Here is a 26312-nt window from a genome sequence, read left to right as displayed (position 1 = left end):
TTTCCATAACTGGAGAAAGAGAAAGAAATATCAGAAACAACTTCCAGCAGAAAACCCTTTTTTCTTTGTAAAGATTACATCTAAGTAAAGATTACTTAGCAGAAAACCCTTTTTTCTAAGTAAAGATTACATCTGCTAACCTCATGTGTCTTCCAATACTACCTGAGACCTTGTCACATAACTCCAAGGACATGGGTTCCAACGTGCTTTTTATTTCTCTTATCTTCCACCACAACAAAATTCAAGCCTATCATCAGTTGTCATGCTTCTCGCCTATTCATCCTCCTCTGCCTGATCTACAATACCCTGAGGGACTCTTGATTCCAGAGTCTACTCCTTACTTCCAAATGTTCTCACTGTGTCCTGAGAAACTCAGTCCTTACTTAGGACCTTCAGTTGCCAGGAATAGATCCAAAGTCAGGTAATGTAGAGGGGTTTATGGAAGGATGTATGGCAGAATAAAGAAAGCTAGAATCTTGTATTTTATCTAACTTTTTAACTGAAAAATACATGAGAACATGGTAAAGACAGAATTTTTAAAATTATTTATTTATTTTTTAGAGAGAGAGGAAAGGAGGGAGAAAGAGAGGGAGAGAAAGATCAGTTGGTTGCCTCTCACACAACCCCAACTGAGGTCTCCACAACCTAGGCATGTGCTCTGACTGGCACTGAACTGGTGACCTTACAGTTTGCAGACCAGCACTCAATACACTGAGCCACATCAGCCAGGGCATATTTTTTTAAAAAAAGAAAAAAGCACATTGTGAACATCATTTCTTCCTAATCATAGCCCATGAGTTAACCAGTCTACCCACAATATTCTAAAAATATTATATGTATGTATATGAAAACATAAAATGTATGTGAATATGTGTATCTTTTATACACAATGGACATGTGCTGTGCACACAGTTATAGGTGTTGCTTTAAATTTTCTTTCACTAACACTTTATCTTGGAGCTAATACCATATAAGAACTATGGACTTACCTCTTTCTTTTTCTTGCCACATTGTGTTTCATTACATGGCTGGACAATAATTATTTAAGCAGTCCCTTATTAACATTTCAGTTGTCTTTACTCTTTTGCTGTGATAAACAATATATGTAGAGTACTATAGATTCTATGGGTTACCCATACCCTTCTGGAGATGGGGACTGGAACACAACAGTGACTCAGTGATGCAGTATGGGCTTGAGAGAGCCTCTGAGGAGGGAGGTGGGGAGGGACCAACCTAGGCTTCCCAATTTCTGATTCTTACAGGGTCTGGACAGAGAGCTGTCACTGGACGTGGGGGCTATTTGAGTCAGGCTGGACCAAGGCAGGATGTGAAGTGTAAAGAATGTGAATCTCTAGGAAGAATAAAATACCTAAGTGGTTGGAATGATCCTACCTAGAATATACCTGTCAAGGATGAGGAAAATCCAATATATAGTAGGGTCAGGAAGAGAGAAAAAGGGAGAAAAGAGAAGAGGCGAGAAAAAAGAGAGTGAGAAGAAGGGGATATAAGAAAAGAAGCACTGTCTTGGTCTGGTATGAAGGACTGAGGGACAGTGACAGCTGTGGAGTGCCATCTGGGGACCTCCATCCTGGGTGGGGGACCCTGGGCTAGGAGAAAAAGTGAGGAAATGGGCTGATGGAACCTGCAGCTCCAGTGTGACCCTGTTCCTGTGTCTCACAATCCAACTGTTCCTCAGTGTTCGGCCAAACCCCATGTTTATAGGACACACCCTGACTCTGCAATTCCAGGAAAAAAACTCAGCCCAGTCCTGGGTGAAGTTCTACAATAATGGAAACTTTCTCCAGTTCTCTAAGGACAGCCAGCCTCTGACCATGGGGACAGAGACAATGCGGAGCAGTGGCCAGCATGGCTGCACTGGGGAGGTGATGCTGCACTGGGGAGGTGATATACATCCTACATGTGAGCAGACAAACCTCATGGATGGCCATGGCTCAAGTTCAAGGTGAGTCACCAGCTTGGGGTGAAAGAGTATTGGAGGAAACTAAGGTGCTGTTCTGAGATCTGGTTTCTAGAGGTCAGCAGTCCTCAGGGTAGCACCCTTCCCCCTTGCTGCCCCTGGTGCAGGGCCAATACACAGTGCCTTGACACTGTCCCTCCACTGCACACATAGGACACATCTGGAGCTAGGGGAAAGAAGCAGGACATGGCTGTGGGAGGCAGGGGGTCGGGGGAAGAGCCATGAACCACTTCTGCCACTCACTCCCTTTGAGACCTGGACCAGACCCTTACCCCCTGGGGACTAGAAAACCTCTAAGGTATTGTGGCCCTGGGATTCCAGAGGCTTGGGCTGTGTGGGAGTTGTCTCAGAGCCAGTATGCAAAAATAAGAGGCCAGGTCCTGGGGGACAATGACAGTGTCTCCCTTGGTCTCCTTGGAAATCACTGTCCAGGATTCTCCTCCTGAGCTCTAGGCCCACCTCTACCCAGAGCTGTTCTTGCCTCCTGTGCTGAGTGCCACCCCTTCTCCCAAGCCCAGTGAGGGGAGCCTCCTGACTTGAAATGCCAGGCAAAGCTGCATTCCCAGAGGTCATCCTCTCAGTTCTTCTTCTCCTTCTACAAGGAAGACTGTATCTTGCAGAACTGGGGTCTCCACCTTGTGCTCCACACCCCAGCATTTAGAGGAGACTATGGGCTCTACTGGTTCAAGGTAGACCTTGAGGGTTGCAGGGTCCAGAAACAGAGCCCCTCAGATGGAGATCAGGGTATGGGTAAGTAGGGGCAGGATGGAGACATTCCTCAGGGGTCTGGGCTTTGGGTAGTAGGGCTCCATGGAAGTGTGGGGAGGGGTCGCTAAGGGAGGAAGAGCCCCAAACCCTATACACTGCAATCATCCTGCTCAGGCAGAACACTCCCCTCCAAGCAGCAGCTACCTGAGGGGAAACAATAGCCCCCACCCCAGAGGGATTTTGCCCCACTCACCCTATGGTGCTTAAACCTGACTGCTGATTGCAAAGGGGCCGTATTAACAATGGAAATAGACAGCCAGTGACAGCAGATCACTGGAAGTAAGGAATAGGCTGCCTAAGGTCAGACAGGGTCAACATATAACATCATCACAGGCAGATCCAGGAAGAAAAAAAAAAACAATGGTAAATACAAGAGACTACCAATACAAAAGCCACTGTGGTCTTCTTCATGATTTGTGATATTTTCTTTCTTGCATAGCTTTATAATATTCATTTTTTCTCCAGCAAATTTGTATATAAGTCACTAGATTTTAGACTATAGTGTATTTCAATCCACATATTTTGCCCCTCCCTTCTCTTAGCCCATCTTACCTTCCTCTTTCCTTGCAATATTTCCTTGCACTTCAAATTTGTTTTTTTCTCTAGCTACAACTTCTTTCCATCCCATACTCTTACTATTTTTCCCCTGTCCAGACACTCAAAACAAATCCTCTTGTCAAGGGTCATTTCACATCATTTTGCCCAGCTTTAAAAATACTCTTGTTCTCTCTACACATGTAAGAAACTTTGCTAGTTCATTGTGGGTAGGGTAGTTTTTGTTGCACTGTTTTTTCAAGATTATCTATAGAGCTTCACTAATTCTGTATTTCAAATAACAAATTTTACTGGACCCCTCTCCAACTCCTTTTTTTTTTTACTCAAATTTTAATTAATCCTTCTTACCCTGTTTTTTTCTTTTTCTTTTTTATCTTCTATGTATCTTTCATACTGCCCTTTTATTTTTCTTTCTTCTCCTTTTGTTTTCTATTTCTTTACATCCCAAATTTTAATTTTTCCCTTACTTAGTCTAGTTTTTGTTCCTCACTCTTAGTACTCCCTCTTTCTCTATCATTACAAAATCACTTCCCAATCCTCTAAACATCTCTTAGACTTTGTTTCTTTTTTTCCCTCTTATTCCCATATCACCTATAAGAATTTTAGCTCATTTGTTGTTGATAGTATTCCAGTGGATCTTTCTCTCCAATTTGGCTCCTATATTTTTATTAATTATTCAATATTTTCCCTTCCTTGTTCTTTCTCTCCCTCACTTTATTTTATTTTAATTTTTGTTTAAACCTAATATTATATGCTTCTCTTTGCATACTTCACTCCACAGTCTTCATTCCCCTTCTTTATTCATGAGGTAAACTTTACTTTCTCTCCTTCCATTGCTCCAACTCTCAACTCTTATCAGTGCTTCTCTTTCTACCCTCTCAAAATCATTTCCCTTTCAGTAGGTCATCTCATATCCACTTTCTTTTCTTATAATAGTCTTAAACTCATTACACCCTTATTAATACTGATTAATTAGCTACTGATAAGGGATTGTGTAGGGGGGTTATATTTGCAGGTGTGGGTTTGTTTTTTGGGGCTCTGTGGTTTTGTTCAGGCAGCACCTGCACAACAGCATACAAGATGTGGTCGGCAAAGTGACCCTCAGTCAACCAGTGGCAGGGAAGGACCCAAAAAAGAGCAACCCAATGACAATCAAAGCCCAGTTACATCCAGAAAACCAGCATAAAAGGCATAAAGTAAATCCCAAGAACATCAAGTTTAGGTGATCAAGGAGACAGCACCACTGTGTCTTATAGGCTTCCCTCCATAGAAGTTCATGCCATAAAGTCAGAAACTCAAAACAGATCAATTTAAGAAACAGACGCAAACAAGAAGTGTCCCACAAACAATGGGAAGACAAGAAAAATAATGCCCAATCTAAAGGAAAGGAGGAGTCCTCGGAAAGAATGCTAAATGAAATAGATGCAAGTCAGCTACCTAAAATTGAGTTCAAAACAATGGTTATAAGGAAGCTCAATGAATCAGGGCAAACTACCAAAAACTACAGGGAAATTGCAAGGAACTTAATGCAAACTATATCAGCATAAAAAAGGACATAGAAATAAACAACAAGGACCAAGAAGAAATGAAAAATATAATTTCTGAATTAAAGAACACAATAGAAGGAATCAAAAACAGACTCGATGAAGCAGAGGACTGAATCAGTGAGCAGGAGGACAAAGTAGAAAAAACCTCCCAAAAAGAGCAAGAAAAATAAAAAAGACTGGAAAAGAATGAAGGAGGATTAAGAGAAATGCAGCATAACATGAAATGGAAAAATATCCATACAGTAGGGATACCAGAAAGAGAAGAAAAGGAGCAAGGGATAGAAAACCTGTTTGAGAAAGTAATGATGGAATACTTCTCTAGTTTGATGAGAGAAAAAGCCACACAAGTCCAGGAAGCAGAGACGGTCCCAATCAAGAAGAACCCAAAGAGGCCCACTGTATGACACATCATAATTAAAATAGTAAAATTTAAAGACAAGGAGAGAATCTTAAAGGCAGCAAGGGAGAAACAGGAAGTATCATAAATCAACAAACAACAAGTGCTGGCGGTGTTATGGAGAAAAAGGAACCCTAGTAGACTGTTGGTGGGAATGCGAACTGGTGCATCCTCTGTGGAAAACAGTATGGAATTTCCTCAAGAAACTAGAAGTGGAATTGCCTTTGACCCAGCAATTCCACTGCTGGGTTTATCCTGAAACACTAATTCAAAAGAACCTATGTACCCCAATGTTCACAGTAGCACAATTTACAATAGCCAAGTGCTGGAAGCAGCCTAGGTGCCCATCGGTAAATGAGTGGAGCAACAAACTATGGTACAGTTACACAATGTATTACTATGTGGCAGAAAGAAAGAAGGAGCTCCTACCCTTCACAACAGCCTGGATGGAACTAGAGAGGATTATGCTAAGTGAAATAAACCAGGTGGTGAAAGACAAATATCATACGATCTCACCTATAAGTGTAACCTTATAGATGAGATCAACAAAAATCAACAAAACAAACAAGCAAGCAAATATAACCAGAGACATTGAAATAAAGAATAAACTGATAGTAACCAGAGGGGAGGGGGGGAGGGAAGAGGGGGATAACAGGGGAAAGAAGCTGAATGGTTGTCAAGGAACATGTATAAAGGACCCATGGACAAAGTCAAAGGTGGGTAAGATTGAGCGGGGGAGGTGGGGTTGGATGGGGCAGGGGAAAGTGGTGATGGGAAAACAGAGATAACTGTACTTAAACAACAATAAAAATGTTTAAAAAAGTAAAAAATTAAAGCCAATAAGCAGAGATATATAATATTTTTGGATGGGATACTCAATAACTTAAAGCTATCAAATGTCTCTAAATTAGTAGAATAAATCAATGCAATGTCAATAAAAACTCAAAAAAGAAAAAAAAAAGAATGACTTCTGAGTCCCAAAGTGTTAGGTTATTTCTTAAGTGGATCAGAGGGGAAATTTGCAAAATATCCCCAAAGAAACAAATGATCAAATGAAGGTAACTACCTTATTAGAAAAATGAGATGGGGTAGCATGAACTCATTACAAAAGTAAATTCAGACAGTGCCATCCAATCAGGTCTGGGGAGTCTGTCAGCCACACTGTGGTATCTTGGCAGGAAGTGCACACTGTAGAGATGGACACAACAGGTTGTCACCAAATTGCTGTTGTTGTTTTTTTTTTTATCTTTACCCAAGGACATTGTTTCATTGCTTTTTAGAGAGAGAGAAAGGGAGAGTAGAAAGGAGAGAGAAGCATCAATTGGTTGCTGACCTCCCCATGCCTGTATACGCTGGGACCAGGGATTGAACCTGCAACCTTTCACTTATGAGATGACACTCCAACCAACTGAGGCATTCCAGCCAGGGCTGGGTTTTTTGTTTGTTCTGATTTATTTTTTAATTAAAATTTTTGTTTTAAACTTTTTATTTTGAAATAATTTTAAATTTACAGAACTACAGAGTTCCTGTACAATGTTTATCCATCTTCCACTAATGTTAGCACTTTATATAAGCACAGTGCACTTGAACCAGATGGTTGAATCATCAATTATCTCTGTCCTCTAACATCATAGTCCCCCAGTAGCCTTCTGCTGATAACTCCGCATACTGACTCTGCACTGGGAGGAGATATCAGGGCAATGTAGCTGCAACTGGTGAATTTGGTCTGAATGCCCACAATGAAGTGGACTTCACCCACTATCCCTCTTTATTACTTTTCCTGCTTTGTTTTCTCATAGTACTTGATTACTTGCTGTTATATGTTTGTTTATTTGGTGTGTATTCTTTTCTCCTCCAACCCCCACTCTAACTATTATGGAAACATCATGTTTTCCTGCTCACTTCTACAGCTACAACTAGAATAATGCCTCAGCTTTGCCATTTAACTCTGTGGGCTTGGAGAAGTCCCTATATCACCTGAACCTCCCGGTTTTGTTTTTTATTTTTAATTTGTAAAATAAGTGGTTGGAAACAATCAGTAGATTCTAAACTTTTTTTCTTTGAGCAACAGCACCCTGTTTTTAGCACTTGCATCCATTAAGGGATAAAATCTGACACCTCAGGTTGAAGCTCTTGGCCTTGCACATGCTTCTCCCTCTCTGTCCCCCAGTCCTGAAGACAGTTCTTTGAACTCCTAGGTGGATTCCCAGGAAGACAGACTCAAAGCACCTGGAGCCCCTCTCAGGTTCTAGGAAGCCCAGCTCAAGAAGGCAGCCATTTCATAGCTCTACTTAGGGGGAAAGAAACCTTTTGTGCTTGCAGACAAAGGCATGGCTGGCTGGGGAACTTCCTCTCTGCTTAAGCAAAATAGAGGAGCAGGCAGTGTGTCATTTTCAAACATTAGTGTACAGTGGAATCCCCTGGGACCTTGGTAAGTAGGTGGATTTGCAGACTTCTGCCTCCAATGCCCCCATCCTGATTACCTGGGTCTGGAGTGGAGCCAAGGAATCAGCATTGTAACAAGTGTTCTGTGTGATTCTGATACGGATGGCACAAAACTGGCATTTTGAGAACAATAAGCATGAGGGAAGCAAAGCAAAGGATATGCAACCTGACATGTCTATTTAAGGAAAGAAGTACAGACAAATCAAATCATGCTTAGGAGGGAAGTTGAGGGAAGAGCATGTTATGTGTGTGTGCACACACATGCATGCACATAGGAACCACCCTAAGATCTGTGATACTGGAGAGACAAGGAATGAGCTGTTAGGCAATGTGTCAAAGGGGCTCAGCCTAGTGTGCTGCATCTTGGCATCCATACTAGGCTGAGCTGATGAAGAGGCAGGTGATGTGGAAGATGCCAAGCTGGGCTGAATGTTCTGGCAACAATGCCTGCAATCTAGGGGCTGATGAGTGCTGCCAGTGGACATTCTGGAGTAAACCTATTAATGTGTCTTATGTTAGAGACTTCCCATATGTTTGCTTCAATAGCTAGACTTTCACTAATTATGAAGGGGCCCCAGGTCTTCATAATGCCAAAGCCCATGATCCTGACACTTAATCAGCCTTCAGTCACAACAACAAGTTCCTTAAGCCCTCACCATGTGTCAGGCTCTGTGTTAAGTGTTTACAGGCATTCTTTCATTGTTACAATCACTCTATAAAGCAGGTATTGTGAGTATTGCATTCTGCAGATGAAGAAACCCAAGCAGTTTGAGTCCAGATGCATTTTTTAATCCCCTGTCCACTGATGCCTCCCAGATCTTCAGAGCAATTTGTTGACCTGAAAAGCTAAAGGTGGCCTTGAACTGTTAAGGATCAGCTGCCTTACCATGAGTCCATTAATAAGATATTTCTCCTGTTCTTGGCTAACTACATAATTTATCCTATAAGCCAATAAACTTTATAAGAGTTAAAAGGAACAATTAATAATTAGGCCAGGAAAACAGGCTTAAACTGGATTGTCCCAAGAAACCTGGGCATACAGTCACCTCATCTGTTGCAAACTTTGTGCATTCTCCTGAAATATCTGTTTTTGACACACACACGTAAACCTTCAGTTTCAGCAAATAACTTTGCCTCTACTTTAGAGGGAAAATTAAAACCATCAGACAAAATGCCCCTTAAGTTCTTGCCACATGAAAATGAGCCTACATCTCTGATCATCTTTTCTTATTATAATGAAGTTCCATCTTGCAATCTAAGGCCAGTTTTTCCTCCTGGGCCCTGAATCTCAGGACTTGTTCCTCCATTATCTCCTTGTTTTCCTGCATCTTCAACCTGCTTCCCACTGGCTTCTTTCCTCAGTATTTAAATGTGTTAAACCTGGGATTTCTGGCCAAGATGGAGATGTAGGTAGACATACTGTGCCAAGTTGCACAACCAAAAAAAAAGGAGAACAAACATTTAGAAACAAAAGAACAACCAGTACTGACAGAAAATTGAACTGTATGGAAGTCCCACAACCAAGGAGTTAAAGTAGACACATTCATCCGGGCCAGTAGGAAGGGCAGAGTCAGGTGGCCTGGCAGAGAGAGGTTGTGGCAAAAAAAAAAAAACAGTGGCTGGCAGACCCCGGGCACACAAAGCAGCAGCTGGTGGACCTTGGGTGCGCAAGGCAGCAGTGAGTGGACCCAGCAAAAAGGCAGATTGTGGAGCGGCACTAGCGTGCAAGGTGGATGGCTGACCAGGTGGTCCAACATTCACATGCAGATAAGCCAAGCGAAACTGGGGAATGAGACAGACTGAAACCCAGGGCTCCAGCATGGGGAAATAAAGCCTCAAAACACCAATTGAAAACACCTGTGGGTGTTGAGGTGCTGGGAGAGACTCCCAGCCTCACAGGAGAGATCGTTGGAGAGACCCACAGGGTCCTAGAATGTACACAAACTGACCCACATGGGAATCAGAACCAGAAGGGCCCAATTTGCTTGAGGGAAGCAGGGGAAGTGACTGAAATCCAGCAGAGAGCGGAGCAAGTGCCATTGTTCCCCCTCAGACCCCTCCCTCACATACAGTATCACAACCCAACAACTAGGTTGCTCCGCCCTGGTGAACACCTAAGGATCTTCCCCTCACTACGTAACAGGCGTGTCAAGACAAAAAGGCCTGAACGAAAGAACAGATCAAAGATCCAGAAAAATACAACTAAGCAATGAAAAGATAGCCAACCTATCAGATGCACAGTTCAAAGCACTGGTGATCAGGATGCTCACAGAACTGGTTAGATTTGGTTGCAAATTAGGTGAAAAAATGAAGGCTACGCTAAGTGAAATAAAGGAAAATGTACAGGGAACCAATAGTGATGGGAAGGAAACTGGAAACTGGGACTCAGATCAATGGAGTGGACCAGAAGGAAGAAGGAAACAAGCAAACAGAAAAGAATGAAAAAAGAAGAATTCAAAAAAATAAGGAGAGGCTTAGAAACCTCCATGACATCTTGAAACATTCCACCACCCGAATTATAGGAATACCATAAGGAGAAGAGGAATAGCAACAAGTGAAAAAGTTATTTGAGCAAATAATGAAGGAGAACTTCCCCAATCTGGCAAAGGAAATAGACTTCCAGGAGTCCAGGAAGCTCAGAGTCCCAAAGAAGTTGAACCCAAGGAGGAACACAACAAGGCACATCATAATTACATTAGCCAAGATAAAATGAAGGAGAGAATCCTAGAAGCAGCAAGAGAAAAGGAGTCAGTTACCTGCAAAGGAGTTCCCATCAGACTGTCAGCTGATTTCTCAAAAGAGGCCTTGCAGGCAAGAAGGGGCTGGCAAGAAGTATTCCAAGTCATGAAAGGCAAGGACCTACATCCAAGATTGCTCTATCCAGCAAAGCTTTCACTTAGAATGGAAGGGCAGATCAAGTGCTTCTCAGATAAGGTCAAGTTAAAGGAGTTCATCATCACCAAGCTCTTAATGAATCCTATGGACAGTAAAATGACAGCAAAATCACAATTACTAACAACCACAGCTAAAACAAAAACAAAAACAAACTAAGCAAAAAACTAGAACAGGAACGGAATCACAGAAATGGAGATCACATGGAGGGTTAGCAACAGGGGAGTGAGAGGGGGAAATGGGGGAAGGTACAGAGAATAAGTAGCATAGATGGTAGGTAGAAAATAGACAGGGGGAGGGCAAGAATAGTATGGGAAATGTAGAAGCTAAAGAACTTATGACATATGGACATGAACTAAAGGGGGGAAATGTGGGTGGGAGAGGGTGTGCAGAGTGGAGGGGAGTGAAGGGGAGAAAATAGGACAACTGTAATAGCATATCAATAAAATATATTTTAATAATTTAAAAAATATGTTAAATCTCTTCTATCTTAAAAAAAAATCAACAGCAATAAAACTTTCCCTCTACCTTGTGTTCTCCCTTCACCTTCATCCTATATTTCTCCTGCTTATCATAGGTGAACCTTATTAATATTATTATTTTAAAAATAAACTTCTTTATTTTATTTCATTTTTTCATTCTTTAATTACAGTTTACTTTTGATGGGGGAGCTCAAGAGTTGAACATTTTTAGCGTTAGTTATGTATTTAATAAGCTTTGTGATTAATGCATATAGAAAGTGGTTGTTCCCAGAACTGGAATGTATGACCGGACCTACCCTTACTTCAGGAGGCCCATAAGTAATTCGACCTTTGTACCCCAGGAGGATGTAAATAATCAAGATGGTATCTGAGCCCTTGTGCCCCAGGGAAAGAATGCCCACCAACCAGGACACAGATACAGAATCACTGATCAGCAGATGAAAGGATGTCAGGGAAATCACTAGACTGCTGCTTTTACCCAATTAACCTTTCTCCCAGAATTCAAACCCCTTATCTACTCCCTTCTTCTCCTTATAAAAAGGGTCGCCTGAGATGAGTTGTAAGACAGTCTTTTAGGATACATTGACACAGTGTCCGAGGTGTTATGGATGAGTTGAAATAAATTCACACAGACTACTGGGTGCTGTGGAGGAAAAGGGATGGCATGACTTCTCTCTCAAGGGGAGAGCAAGCCTCGGAGTGCCTCAGCCACCCTCTCAAGAGGAGAGCACCTTGCCTTGAGCACCGGACCCTTGCCTTGAGAACATTCTATTGGGTTCCATTTGAATAGGAATACAGGGTGTATACATAAAGCTCATTAATCATTATCAAACAGTAAGGGTCAAACAACAGATAACATATGAAGAACTCTGAGGGCCTATTTTGAGTCAGGGTCAGATAGCTAAAGGGCCATAAAACTTTGGGGAACAAACTCACTTTCTACTTGGACCCTTATCATTTAATTGAGAGCATTCTAAACAAAGCAGGTTTCACAGAATTTTACATATTCTTTCTTAGGCCTGATTACCCTAGGGAACCCACCCTTTCCAGCACAAGGCTGCACCCACCACTGACATTGTTTCAGGTTTAAGGCATTGTTTCAGGCTTAAGACAGGCAGGGAAAATAAGGCAGCCAAGAGATTAGGAGACTTCTTGAAGACAGAAGGAGGACTCAGGCTGTGTCAAAGCCAAGAGGCAAGGGTCCATCACCCCCTTTTTATGTAGCCCCCAAGTCCTTCCCTGGGGGCCCCCTGTGATCATGCCTGTCTTAGATCGATCCTTCCTTGAGGAATCTTACCTGTCATTGGCTAACTGACCAAGCACTGGGGGCCAGGCAGGGTGAAGTAAAAAGAGCAGAGGCAGCACCCCTGCCAAGGAGATAAGCTTTGTCTCCTTAGTGGCTTATGGTCCAAAGGTAGCTCACTCAGCCTCAGCCATGGGGGATGGTTACAGCTTCTGAAACCAGGCAGGGCAGTTCCCAACATCTCCCACTTTTTTATTTGTAAAATCAATTGTAGTTGTTAAGCCTGTGAAACCTACTATTTGCTATTCTTGAATGCAATCTCAAGAAAACAACCTTTATATACATCATAAAATACAAATAAGGATTAAGACAAGGAAGCATCCAAGGGCTGCTAGGACCCAAACTCGTAAATTCAGTCCATTGAACCAGTTTTTAGGATTCAGCCATTGTAGATTATTGTGGAGGATCTGGAACACTTTTTGTTCAATAAGGCCTTTGCTCAAGCATTAAGAACCTTGATGTCCCCCCACGCCTAAAGGGAACATTATGGGGCACTGAGGAGTTGTTGCCCTCTGCAAGAGGTGCTTGAGCTTTGGCCCCTGTCATTTGGCCCCTCCATTCTCTGCCATTGGCAGACCCAGGCCCGTGAAAAATGGAGTTGATGTCTATTTTCTTTCTGGTTATTCAAGGTCAGCTGGGCCACCTGGTCTGTCAGTCAATCGATTCTCGCCTCCAGGTAACAGAGCTTGGCATCTGTCCCGCTCATGATAAGGCTCTACTCTTTTGGCTGGTAGCCAGACAGGACCTGCAGGGATGAAAACACATGCACACACTCTTCCCCATGTTAAGAGATATACAGGACCCTGCCAAGATCCATTTCCCAGTGGATCTCTATATACAACCTGAGGTTAAGATGACTTTGGTTCCTCCTTCTGAAAGTGTTTCTCAATTGGGGTGCAGAGTGATTCATCACAATTTAGAAAATTATATGTAAACATGCCTAACATAATCAAATTTGGGGGGAAGGACTTATGACTCCCCCTTTTTCTTTTTTTTTTTAAAAGAGATTTTTAAAAGTATGATGACCCTGTTCTACGATTGCCTGACTAGTTGGATTGTAAGGTATTCCTGTTTTATGTTGGATATTCCAATGCTGAAGAAAAACCGGAGTAGAATGGGCAAGGTATCCAGGGCCATTAACAGTTTTAATTTGCTAAGGCTATCCTAAATGACTAAAGGCCTCACGCTAATATTTTTAGCAGATTCCTTTTTTAAAACAGATGCATGTAGGGCACCAGAATAAGTATCAGTAGAAATATGAATGTATTTGAATTTTCCAGAAGGAGTGTACGAGTGACATCTGTTTGCCAAATTATTTGAGAACTTAGTCCCTGAGGATTAATTCCTGTAGATGGGGGTGCCTTGCTAAGGGTTTGGCAATCAGGACATTCTTTAATAATTTGCTTAGCTTGGAAAGACAGACCCCCTGCTCTTTCTGCAAACTGCAATGAGTTTAAGCAGCAAGTTAATTGCCCTGTTGTTCTCAGGACCTAGTAGCTCCTAGGTTCAGAGTTTTCAAGGAAAGTGGGAAAGTTTGGGAGGGGTGCTCTGAAAAAATATGTTTTAGACAAAAATGGTTACATTCCAGGGGCCTTTTGTGACTGGATTGACTAACCATTCCCTCCGAGAGCATAGCCAGTTCTCCCCCAAGGAAACAATCAGTGTTTACAGGTACTGAGTTTAAGAAATGGTACTTAGTCTTCCATGGAGAAGGGCAAGTTGTCCCGGAAAATAGTATACCTATATTTCATTTTTACAATAAAGGGTCACAGCTCTGGCATAAACAAGGAGGACTCTTAATATTTCTTTAACACATTACACGCCTCCATCTCATTTATAGCATGCTTTAGATGGACAAATTTATGAACACATTCATAACTTCCAGAAACAGTTTTTTCTCCACTGCCAAATACATTTACTTTTTGTTGTTGTTGTTGTTGTTGCTGTTGTTAATTCTTATTGGTTACTGCATTCCTTGAGTGTGCTCAAAAGTGAGCTGTCTCATTATTTAGTGCCCTTGACAACTTTAGGGAGGCTGGAGAAGAAGGAGGGAGGATATTAAGCTGTGCACAGCTTGTTCCTAGGACTAATTAAAGCAGTCCCTGAGCCTCCAAAAGGAGGAATCAGAGTAGTTAAAAAGACACATTTTCTCATTGTTTTTCTTTCTGCACTTTTTACTGTCTGAGGGAAGTGAGATCTTTTTCCTTCCTTAAACAATCAATTTAAATTCTTTCTGAGTAGAATCCTTATGGTGTAACAACATTAGAGATCTTATTCTATTTACCAGAGGTTTAGCAAAATATTTTGAGACTGAGCTGTTCCTTTCAAAACAAAAACAAAAACAAAATTCAAGCAAACCAGAAATTTCAAATTAAATCCTCTAAAGAAGGGAGTGAGATACTAACCTTAGACTCTTATCTCACACCACCTCATGTTATTTCAACTTCTGCCCAACTTTTTCCTAAATAACTAAGTCTAAAGATCCCTTATCAGGGAGACATTCAGCGGCCCCAAAAAGCTGCTGAACTAACCTACAACATTGCTCTCGTTCCTTAGAGAGCCAGTTCCCCATGGTTGAGAATTCACAGAAACCTTTAAAGAAATCTTTTAACAAATAAAAGAACCTTTTTCTGAAATTCCTCCCACTGCAAGCACAGCAATTACAAAGCCAGTCTCAATTTTGCCTTTTCTCCACCTGCACCTTTAAATCCTTATGCAGGCAGATGAAGGGAAAAGGCAAAACTGAAGGCACCACAAGAGATGGCTTAAAAGAAAGAATTTTCTGAGGGCTTGTGAATTGTCCTGTAACTAGTTGGTGTTTTTAAAGCTGATTAAAGGGAAAATCTTTTGCTTTCTCCCAAGCCTAGAGCTAGTTGGGGGGTTGTGCCATGGGGATGGGCTTGTGGGTGGTTTTATAGTGTTGCTGCGAGTGCCCTTGTGGCTCTCAATTGCTTGACCCATGCCCGTGAGGTTGTGGCAAACACTTGGGAAAGAGAGCAAGGCTCCTGCTTACTAAAGAAGGTACAGTTGCAAAGGTCACAAGAGAAGGCGACCTAGGAAGAAAACCCTTTTTCTCTGAAATCCATCACACCCAACGACCTAACTGAAAAGCACTCGGTGTCATTGGCCCTTACCTGGGTTGATGCGTGTGTACTCCAACCAAGTTGGTGTGTTGTCCACAACAATGTCTCATAGCCCTGGGTACCTGTTCCCTGGCGCCAGCTGATGTGGACCCTAGGTCGTTGTGGATGAGATATGAGACAAATTCACATGGACTACTGAGTTCTGTGGAGGAAAAGGGATGGTGTGGCTTCTCTCTCAAAAGGAGAAAAAGCCTCAGAGCACCTCGGCCACTCTCTCAAGGGGAGAGCACTCTGACCCTTGCCTTGACAAGCTTTTATTGCTTTTCTGGGCACATTACATGATGGTCCTCATTTACTATGCAGAGGTTCACTTTAGGTGGTTACCTTTTACAGAAAACAAAGAAGAGGATGCCGCTAATCACATCACAGAATAAAGATATTTGCAAATACAAAGGGAAAAGTGGTTGAACTGGTTACACTCGTCTTTGGGAGGTTTAGCATAGATTATGCTAAAGTTACTTTAAAGATAAACAGTAAACATTTGCTGCCTCAATTCAGGCTGAGGGAGTTTTAGCAAAAGCAAGTCTCATAGCAGTCTAGGTACAATGCAGGCCTGATTCCCTATGGGAGAATGTATCAATGGGTGTGGGTCCTGTCTGGACCCATGCCACACAGAACGGTCTCCTATATTGGTAGTGTGGCCTAATGTAGTAATTGTCCTGTAGGGTCCAGGGCACTGCCTCCACTATCACCCAAGCTGGGTGCTTGAGGTAAGCCCTTTGTGTGGCTGACTACACCCTCCTCTTGTAGCTGAGACTTGATTATTGTTGGCAGGTCAATGAGAGGGATTTACCCAGGCCAGTCAGCAGGAAGGACTGGCTGTGACCACTGACCACCAACCTCTGCCTGCTGTGTAGAATCAGCTGTGCAGTGGCAGGGTTGTGATGCTCCAACATGGTCTGTTCCTATCCAGTGGGTGTGCAGGCTCTGGTGTTTCCCAAGTGGTTCAGGCCAAGGTCAGCCCCAACCTGTGTTCTGCCAGGGGCTACTGTTCATGAGCTATAAAGCAATCTGAGATGGCTGCTCCTTGTGCTGGGCTTGGAGGTTCCCAGGCAAAGCCAAGTTGCAGATCTAGGCTGGCTACTGCTAGTGCTGGGCCTGGGGCCACTTAGCAAGAGGTACAGGGGCTGGGGGCTCACTGAGACCCGTAGTTGCTTGTTTGAGAGGATTTAGGAAGTTGTGAATCATTAGCCAAGACCAGCCATTCATGTGGAAAAGTCACTGATAACAGCTTGAGTGAGCTTGTAAGTTGGGTGGGACAGAGTCTTTGGGAATCTCCAGGGTGGGGCAAACCATGTTAGTCAAGTTGATGGAGTCTCATATAAGACACCCCCCTACCAGCTCTTTGGTTCTGTTGGGGGAAGGTTCAGAAGAGGGACAATGGTTTCTACCTGCTCTTCTGTCTGGGAGAAAGCTGTCCCCCAGTTCTTGCCTTGATGCCAGACACTTTAGCTCTTCTCTGTATGCCATTGTTATCTTTCAAGCTGCTTCCCTGGTTCTGGAGCTTAGAGGGGCTGAGTCTGAGTAAGTCCTAAAGAAGACTTAAGTTTCTACCCTCATCAATGTTATAACAAAATTACGTTGAACAAAACATCATTATTTAAGGACCTGCTGTAATTATTATTTTATTGTGAATCCTCACTTCTTCCCTAAAGGATAGATGATGTTGTATCTCTGATCAGAAGCTAGATGAGGAAATTTCAAGGAAAGGACCTGGAGAACTTTGAAATTTGTGCCCTGCAGGTGAGGGTCTGAGGAGACAGGATCCTAAGTCTGGCCTGGGAGAGCTAAAACCATTGTGGACTGAGCTCTGACTCCTGTGAGGCAGCCAGAAGTGTGGTGCTGTGTTATAGATACTGGAATCTGTCAGGGTGAGAAATGTTTACATTGGGCATCTGAGGGCCACCCATGTGGCACAGCTTGCTTGGTTGACCTCAGTGCTCTACAATGATGACAGATGAAGGGCAAAGGGAGGAGATGAGATGTAGGCTGAGGTGTTCTAGGGCCTGAGGAAGATGTTTCAAAGGACAACCCAGAATAGAGATGCAGCCACCTGAGTCAAGGCTAGGAGAGAGGGAACCAGTGGAAACTCTTAAGAACCTGTAGAACTTCCCTTCTGGAGAAAAGATTCCATTTTAACCATCTGCCAGACCTGCAGGGAGCAAAGTCATTAGGCTAGGTAAGAAATTCATCACCTCCCCTGCCTGCCCACCTTCCTGGAGGAGGGGACAAGAATTGGGGGATATGAGTTGAGGGGTCAGAGGTGCTGGAGCCAGCTGAGAGTAATCAGACAGCTTTCCAACCTCTCACCCCACCCCCACCCCCACTGGAAGCTCCAGCAGGAAACAGACCAAAGCTGGGGCCAGGAGAGTTGGATTATAATTCAAGCTTGGAATTTTGTACGTTACATGGGACAGAAAGCTCTCATTTCTGAACTGAGACATAAAACCAAGGCCAGAGTTTTCATATGGTGCACAGGAAGACTACTTCACTGAGTAGGATTAATGGGGCAGTGAGAGAGACAGAAGTGGGGTTGCATTGGGATCACAATCTGTGAGCAAGGATGAAAATCAGATTTTCAAAGCACTTGGAAACCTTGCTCTGAGAAGTACGTTCTCCACATTGGACTGGGAAGGCTCAGTGGAAATGGGGGTAGGGAGGATGAAATTACTTTCCTGGGCTCCATAAGCATAATGTACTGTGTATAGATAGGGTTAATCCATGTGAAGATAGTTACCTTTTTTACCTTTTCTATGACCAGCACATTCACTGTAGCAGCCATGAAGTTGTCACTGGACTTTCTTTCAAGAGAAGCCTTGCTTGTCTTCAGCTACAAGAGGTGCAATTAACTGACAGCCTCCTGCTGCTGTGCCTGCAAGGTCTGTGTTCCTCCTGAATAGCCATTGGCTGTGCACAGTGAGGGTGCTAGCTCTAGCTCAGAGCTTCCTGCAGAGTTAGCAGACACTGCTCTGCATCTTGGTTCCAGGCTCTCCTTGCTCAGTTCTGCTTTCTTCCCCAACTTTTGACATGTTTAATCAGTTACAAAACCTTCTTCATACACTGCACAAATCTTTTTTTTTGCATTTCAGTTGCGTCTTTACCTTTTTGAATTAATAAAGCTAATATGGCAAAACTGTTGCATATTTTCTTCCATCTTCAATATTAAAATGACTGCACAAAAGTTCACCAATTTTGAAATGCACACTGATATGACAGCTGTCACAATACAATCTAACAAAATTGTTTTGAATGAAGTTAAAGACCACTAAGCACTACTAGAGCCATCTTACAGAAAAAGCCAAGTTAACTTTTTGGCCAACCCAATATTTTCTTGATTGTCATGCCATTCTGGCTGTTACTAACAAAAAACATTTGGGGCTACATTTTAAGGAATATAGATAATTATCAACTAGAAAGCTTTAATATGCTTGCTTAGGACAGTAAGGTTAGTCAAACATTACAGCATGACAACTCTGGGATACAAAGATGAAGTTGGTTCTGCTCACATCTACATTTATATACCACCTAATGCTAGAGATGTTGCAAAATATCCAGGCAAGTGATTGTCCAGTCTTAGTTTGATTATCAGGGGCAGAAACTACCTCAGAAGGTCACCCAGTGCATTCTAGACAGCTCTGACCATTAGAAAGATTGTTGATTCCTTGTACTCACCCTCAATCTGATTTGATCCACATTATATCCTCATAAAATAATATAAAGTCTTTTTGTTACGTATGATAGATAGTAAACCAAGGTAGGGAGGAGTGGGGAGACATGTCTCACTCATTAACTCAGCAGTCCTGAGCCTGGTCTGATAATATTGCCAGGTGTTCCAACATCACAAGAAACATCATGCTAGCAAAGGAGGAGGGGAGCCCTTGAAATTCTGTATGTATCATTTCCGCTATCTGGGAAAGAAAGCCTTTGAAACTGTATATTCATCCCAAGGTCTGGAAGGGGGAAGAAGTGGGGATCTACAGTACCCAAAGAAGAAAACCACAAAACGACTTTGGTTAACTGCCTACCTCTGGTCACTATCTGTTTTACAAGGGGGTTTCTAGTACTTACAGAAAGAGCCCATAAATAACTTTGGGTAACTGCCTCAACTTTAACTAACTGCCTCCTGTCACATATCTGTTTTACAACAAGATGAATGAATGTGGTCTGGAGCAAGATGAGAATTTGGGGAAACAGACTCCCACACATATCTACATTTGGGTAGTCACATTTCCCTGGGGAAGCTGGCACCATCTTTACCCACCAATCAATATGTAACTCCCTCACCTTCATCTCACCAACTACATAAGTCCTCAGGACAAAAGACCTGGTGCTCTTGCCTCCCTTGCTTTTGCCACCCAAGCCTACACCTTTTGATCCCATCTTGGCAAGGCCCATTCTCTTCCATGAGAATGTATCACTAGTAAACTTTGCTTACATGCTAATAGGCTTGCTGACCTGTAATTCTTTAATGTGTAGGCAAGAACTGAGTTTCTCCATTACTCAAGAACTGAGTAACATTTTCATTTTGCTTTTTAAAAGAGAGTCAGCTTTTTCTTCCTCTGAATAAGTCTCTCAGTTGGCAACATAACTAGCTCGAAATGCAAAAGGAAGATTTCATTCATTCATTCCAAAAATACCAGTTGAGTTAGATGTGTCTAACCTGGGAGCCAGAAACAGTGGGGCATACAGAGATATTCCAGAAGATGGAGTCTGTCTATGGAGATAAAGATGTTTATAAGATCAAATGATCACAGCTATATAGGAGTTGCCAAGCCTGGATAGAAAGAGTTCTAAGAGTTTGAGAGAGGTGGTAGTATGTCTGCGGGGTATGGAAACATAGAGGGTGGGGACTCGATGAAAGCTTCACTTAGGAAGTGGGATCTGAGCTGAGCTGATGGACAGGAAACCTGAGTCAGTGGGTAAACTCTCTTGACAATGAGGCTCAGAGAGAGAAATCTTCCCAACATGGAGGGGGAGAGGCTTTGTAAGAAAGGAGGAAGTTAGAGGGCAGGAGATAGGGTGAGGATTACTTCCCTCTCCTCAGGATAGCCAATCAGTCACTGTCTTTAGTAGCCTCCTGACAGCTTGTCTTCCTCACAGCCTTGTGTGCTGACCAAGTCACACCTCCTAGGGCATGGGGCTGCTGATATGTGAACCCTTCCTTCCTCAGCTGCTCCTGCTCTTGCTGTTGGCAACAGCAAGAAGGTGAGAGAGACTGCAGCTCCAGGACAAAAGTGTGTCCTTCCCCCTCTGTTTTGTTCTTCTGGGCCTTGGGCTAGCAAGGCACTTGCTTTGGGACTAAATGTTTCTGCTCTTTTGGAGTGAAAAGGAATAGGGTATGGTTTCAGGGCAGGACCAAGACATGAGGAAACCTGGGGATATGGAAGGGAGACTAGCTCTATAATGGCAAACAGAGAGGGTAAAATTTGGAGGGTGAGGGTACAGATGGAAGCCAACTCCTGGTAGGTGCTCAAGACAGGTGCAGCAGAAAGCTAAAGCCAGAAGAGGTAGCTGGAGGACAAGATTGAGTGTGAGACCTTAGCAAGTTGCTCAATAGAGATTGAGACCACAGCCCTGCTGCCAGTCCCAGCAGCCCAGATACACCAGCTGCCTTTCTATCCATTTTCTTCCTTATCTGCAGCCAAAGGAGATTTTGGAGATGGTGTGGATCCCAAGGAAATGGTTGCAGTCTTTCAGGAGTCCATCAGTCTACCCCTGGAAATGCCATTTGATGAAGAGGTAGAGAACATCATCTGTTCCTCCCACATAAGGCTTGCTACTGTGGTGCCAGGGAAAGAGAGACATTCAGCTACCATCATGGTGACCAACCCTTGATACCAGGGTTGAGTAAGCTTCCTGAATCCCAGCTACTCTCTACACATCAGCAATCTGAGTCTGGAGGACTTGGGGCCTTACCAAGCTCAAGTCAACCTGAAGACATCCCAGGTCTCCACCATGTAGCATTACAATATACGTAAATACCATGAGTTTAATTTGGGAACTGCAAATCTGCTTTCTCTGGCTTTCCTGAGCTTCCAGTGCAAAGGAGGAGGGGTCTCAGGACTTGGGATTATGACTTTAAAGGCTATGACTGAAAGATAGACTGTCCCCAGTGTACCTAACCCAGCACCTGGGCTGCCACCACAGGTAGAGTGACCTAAAGCAGCAAAGCACTGGGGCATGGAGACTGTTCTGTGGAGGTACCCAATATAGAGAGGTCAGGGGCTTTGTGTGTGGATCTCTAGGAGACTTTCTCTCCCAGTGAGATTTTACATGGGGGTTGAGGAGGGTGAATGCCACCTCCGTTTTTGAGCCTTTTTTACTCTTTTGTGTGATTTGAGGGTTACTTATCAGTGACTCCTATTTGAATGCAAGTTTCTTCTTAGTGCCTGTGACATTGACTGATATTCTAGCTTGAATCTTGCTGAAACACTGATTAAATTATAAGTGTCCCTGAGAAGGGGGCAATATATGTTGGGATCAAGGAGGTAGAATGTGTTTGGAGGAAGGTGGGGTGCCAAAGTAAGAGAGAGAGGCAAGGTATAAAAGGGAGGTAGAAGATGCCACAGGCAGCTCTGCCTGCCTCAGCAGCTGTCTGGGGGACCCTGGGTTTTATGCTAACTGAATTTTGTTAGTTTTTGCTTATTTGTTGTTTGGGTGGAGGAGCTTTCAGAGCACAGTACCCATAACACAATGTTGAAGAATTTAGGAAAACAGACCCAACCCCTGATTACCTAGAGGGCTTTTGTGTTGTTCCTTATCTAGGACGCCTCTCACAGCCTCACATCACTGTGAACTTTGAGATCTCTGGCAAAGGCCCCTGAAATATGTCCCTGATATGCTCTGTTGAGAAAGCAGGCCTGGATGTGACCTCCAGCTGGATATCCTTGGAGGATGGCCATGACACAGCTCATGAAGGCTCTGTCCTCTGCACATCCTAGAGCCCTGGGGACAATATCTTCTCCTACACTTCCAGGACCAGCAACCCCATCAGCAACACCAGTTCCCATCTCATTCCTGCTGGATCCTTCTGTGCAGGTACCAGGATTCCAGACAACCCTGAGCTAGTGAAGGGACTCAAGGCCATCACCTCCTTCCCTCAGTTCTTCCCAAGAGAATACATAGAATCTAGAACCCCCTAGAATCTAACTCCTTCCCATAGAGCCTTGATGTCTGGATTGCGAAGTGAGCCCTCCCTTTTCTTAGAGCTCCCAACTTCCAAAGTCTCTTCTCTTGCTCAGCTTGACATTGCCCCCACCCCATCTCAATTCCTGAGCTTCTGTGAATAGAATTAGTATTTCTAGGACACTTGCACAGAAACATCAACTGACTGTGAACTTGAGACCACTCGGTGGGATTTGAAGTAGGTTTCTGTACATCACCTCTCCATCTGGTGAGCCCCTCCCTCCTTTCTTCTTCTGTTCCAGATCCCTTTAGGAAAGGCCTCAGCTTCCTGCTGCCTCTTGGCCAAGGCATCTCTCCTTTTCCTGCTCCTGGTAACTCTGTCCATGGGACTGTGGCTCATTCGAGGCCGGAAAAGATGCAACATAGCTAGGATGAGAAAATTTGGGAGAAACAGAATGAAACTGAGAAAGAAAAGAAGCCTGCTTCTATCTAGACTGGCCTGATTGTCTCTTGGGGACCCCTGTCCTGACCATTGTTTCCTCCCAGCTGTCAGGAAATCCTCCCTCTCCTCCCCAGGCTTTCTTTGTCCCAGGGGCTCAGGGTGGATGTACAAAGGGTCTTACTCTCACAGAGAAGACTGTGTAGCAATAAAGTTGAATTCGGTGACCACCATGCTGGAAAAGCTGTTTGGTCCCTCCCTGGATGACTCTGTCAAGCCTGTATCTTTGCTTTCCTTCCAATCAAGATGCCCCCTTCCAAATCCACTTTCTTTCTTGTAGGGAACCGCTTCTGGAGACATGGAAATGTAGCTCAGCACCCACATGGAAAACCATAGGGGGTGAGTTGGCACGCAGGACCATGCTCATGAAGAAGTTCTCCCGTGGGAAATCAGGCCTGCATTATACCTAGGCTGCTTTGTGACTTGCTCTTGCTAAAACTCTCTCACCCCGAGTTCAGGTAGCAAGCCCTTGCTGCATATCTTTAAAGTAACTTCCCGAAGTCTGTGCTAATTCTCCCAAGGACTGAAGTGTAACCAGACCTGTTACTCTTATCATTCCCTTGCATTTGCAACATGTTTTCCTTGTTAATCTGTAAGAAGTAATCAGTAACATCTCTTCCATTGTTATCTGTAAAAAGTAATTACCTAAAGCAAACCTAAGTATAATGAATGAAAACCTTCTTTGACGTATGCTATTAGAAAGCCAATAAAAGCTTGTCAAGGCAAGAGTCGGTGAGCTCTCCTTTTGATACAGTGGCCAGGCTGCTCCAAGGTGCTCTCCCCTTGAGAGAGTAGCTGTGCAGTCCCTTTTCCTCCACAGGACACGGTAGTCCATGTGAGTTTATCTTGTCTCATCCATAATGCCTCGGACACTGTGGGCCAGTGTCCACACCACTTCCTATTCCAGATGCCCCCTCAAAGCCTCCATTTCTTCCACTCTAGGTGCTCCCTTCAAGCTGCTTTTCTTTCCACTACAGGTGCCCCCTTCAGCCTCCTTTCCTTCCACTCCAGATGCTTCCTTTCAAGCCTACATTCATTCTGAAGCCTGGCTTTGGAAATAGAAGTGAGTCTTCATAATGTGGTGTTGGTGTATTATTATTCATCACCTGTCACTTCCTCATTAACATATAGAACATTTATACTTTAAGTGAGAGATTTCTTCTAACCTAACTAATCTGTGACTCTTTAATGAGAGCACACTGCAGACTCTGAAAGCCCTACCTGAGTGGTTTTGTTCCTGTTAAGATCTGCTCTCACAGCCCTACTTGCACCTTGGCTGACAAATTCACTCAAAACTACTCCCATATACCTCACCCAGTCTAGAGGCTGTGCTGTTGGGGAGACAGGAACCTCCCTAGTGCCATTCTACTCTGGGTCTGAGTGAGCCTGGAAACTTTCTGTCATCTCCCTGATGCCAGCTGCTCTGGGCCTCTGGTGCCTACCTCACAGCTGGATCAATAGTTGAGGTCTGGACCCTTAACCTTTGTGGTTGGTGTTATTATTCTGACTGTCCTTTCTTTATAGATTTTCATGACTCAGAGCTCTCTGGATTCTTGACCTGGGTTAATGCCTACCTCTTACACACATACCACCCCCTTAAGGCCCTAAGTTTATGTTTCTGTTCGTTCCTGAGTCCAATGACAGCCTGAATTCCTCAGCCAGGCTTGATCAGCCACTACTTATATAGGGGTGTGCAAACTATGCACGGGCTGCATGTGTCCCAGGATGGCTATGAATGCAGACCAACACAAAATCATAAATTTACTTAAAACATTATGAGATATTTTTGTGATTACATGTCACAATATATTTAATATGCGGCCCAAGACAACTCTTCTTCTTCCAGGCTCAGGTTGGACACATCTGGCTTAAGCTGTGGTCTCCTCCCAAAATCAGATCTTGTGAAGCTGCCATGGGGTGGGGGAATTGGGCAGAGACTTGGAAGTCACCCAAGTGACAGGACATGTGTAGATTATAAGTGAATTGGAGGGGGTGGTACAGAATTCAGTGGTGAGAGCGCTGGGTGAGATCTCAGGAGATCTGGGCTCTGTTCTGCCACCCACCTCTAGCTTAGGACACTTTTAGGAAACATCCTTTTGGGTACAGTCTTATTCCACAAGGAACACACACTTTGAAGAAGAGGCAAGTATTAGTATACCTGATTGGAGCTCTTAGAGAGATATGGCTAACAGAGTACCTTGGGTCCCACAGAGACATGAGGAGCTGGTGCCCCTGTGGAGGTTCAGAAAGAAGTGTGAGGGGTTGGGAGATGGCCATGTGTCAGAAGCCATAGCTGACATTTCTCTGGACCTCGCCTTCCCCTCTCAGTGAGGAAGAGGATGTTGACCTCCGAGGTGTCTTCCAAGGCAAGAAATACTAAGCTGTGAGGAGGCTTTGAGATGCACTGGGAAATGGTGGAGACCAAGGACACTGCTTCTGGGAAAAGAAGACACATGGGCTAGGCACTAAACACCCAGGAAGAGGGCTCTGAGCAGCATAGGCCATGGGCAGAAGCTAAGAGCCAGGCTTCCTGGACTAGAAAGGAAACAGGGCCAGGAGGTTAGCAGGGTCTTCCTGCCTAGGTTTATTTATGTATAGGAGAGGGAGCCCTCTGGGGCTTGGGAAGGAAGTGGTGAAGGTGGGAAACCAGTTCCCAGTGAGTTCCTACGACTGGAAACAGACCCACTCTATTCTCTGACCAGTGTACTCTATTCTCTGACCGCAGGAGCTGTGGTTCTGCTGGAAGGCAGTCCATGGCCTGAGGCTGATTTTCTGTGCCTATCACTGGGCCTGAGCAGTTCCACTTTCGAAAAGGCCTGAGTTCTAGGGTCAAGCCTGCAGCCCCCATTTTCTTAGCTACTTATTACTTTTCTCAAGACTGGAAGAAAACAACTGGAGTCTGTCTTCATTCCTTGTGTATCTCAGAGTCAGGCACATAAACAGTAAATAAAGGAGTGAGTGGTTCCTGAACACCTGGCCCAGGGCTCTCCCTGGAATTTCACAAAGCTCCTTCTTCTTTCATGCAGTCTCTGAACAGAAAAAGGAAAAAAATGCCTGGAGGAGGAAGGCTGAGACCCTCAAGGAAGTGGAATATAAGCTCAGAGAGGCCCAGGCGTCTTCCTCTGCAGGAAGCCAGGATATCAATCACCTGATAGTACTTTGTTGTTTGCAAAGTTTG

The 26312-nt window shown here is 43.8% G+C and overlaps 1 protein-coding gene across 1 annotated transcript; it reads left to right on the top strand.

Moving 5' to 3' along the window:
• Positions 1–1835: 1835 nt before the first annotated feature.
• SLAMF9 (SLAM family member 9) lies at positions 1836–23138 on the top strand. Its single transcript, XM_045841395.1, is given in 4 exon segments — positions 1836–1963; positions 21152–21484; positions 22487–22548; positions 22938–23138. Coding segments are annotated over 4 exon segments (618 nt in total). The 5' UTR covers positions 1836–1941.
• Positions 23139–26312: the final 3174 nt, after the last annotated feature.

This window comes from Phyllostomus hastatus, unplaced genomic scaffold (assembly GCF_019186645.2).
Source record: "Phyllostomus hastatus isolate PE091 unplaced genomic scaffold, TTU_PhHast_1.1 phas_contig_36, whole genome shotgun sequence".
Lineage (NCBI taxonomy): Eukaryota > Metazoa > Chordata > Mammalia > Chiroptera > Phyllostomidae > Phyllostomus > Phyllostomus hastatus.
This window is presented reverse-complemented; position numbering and strand designations above follow the sequence as displayed.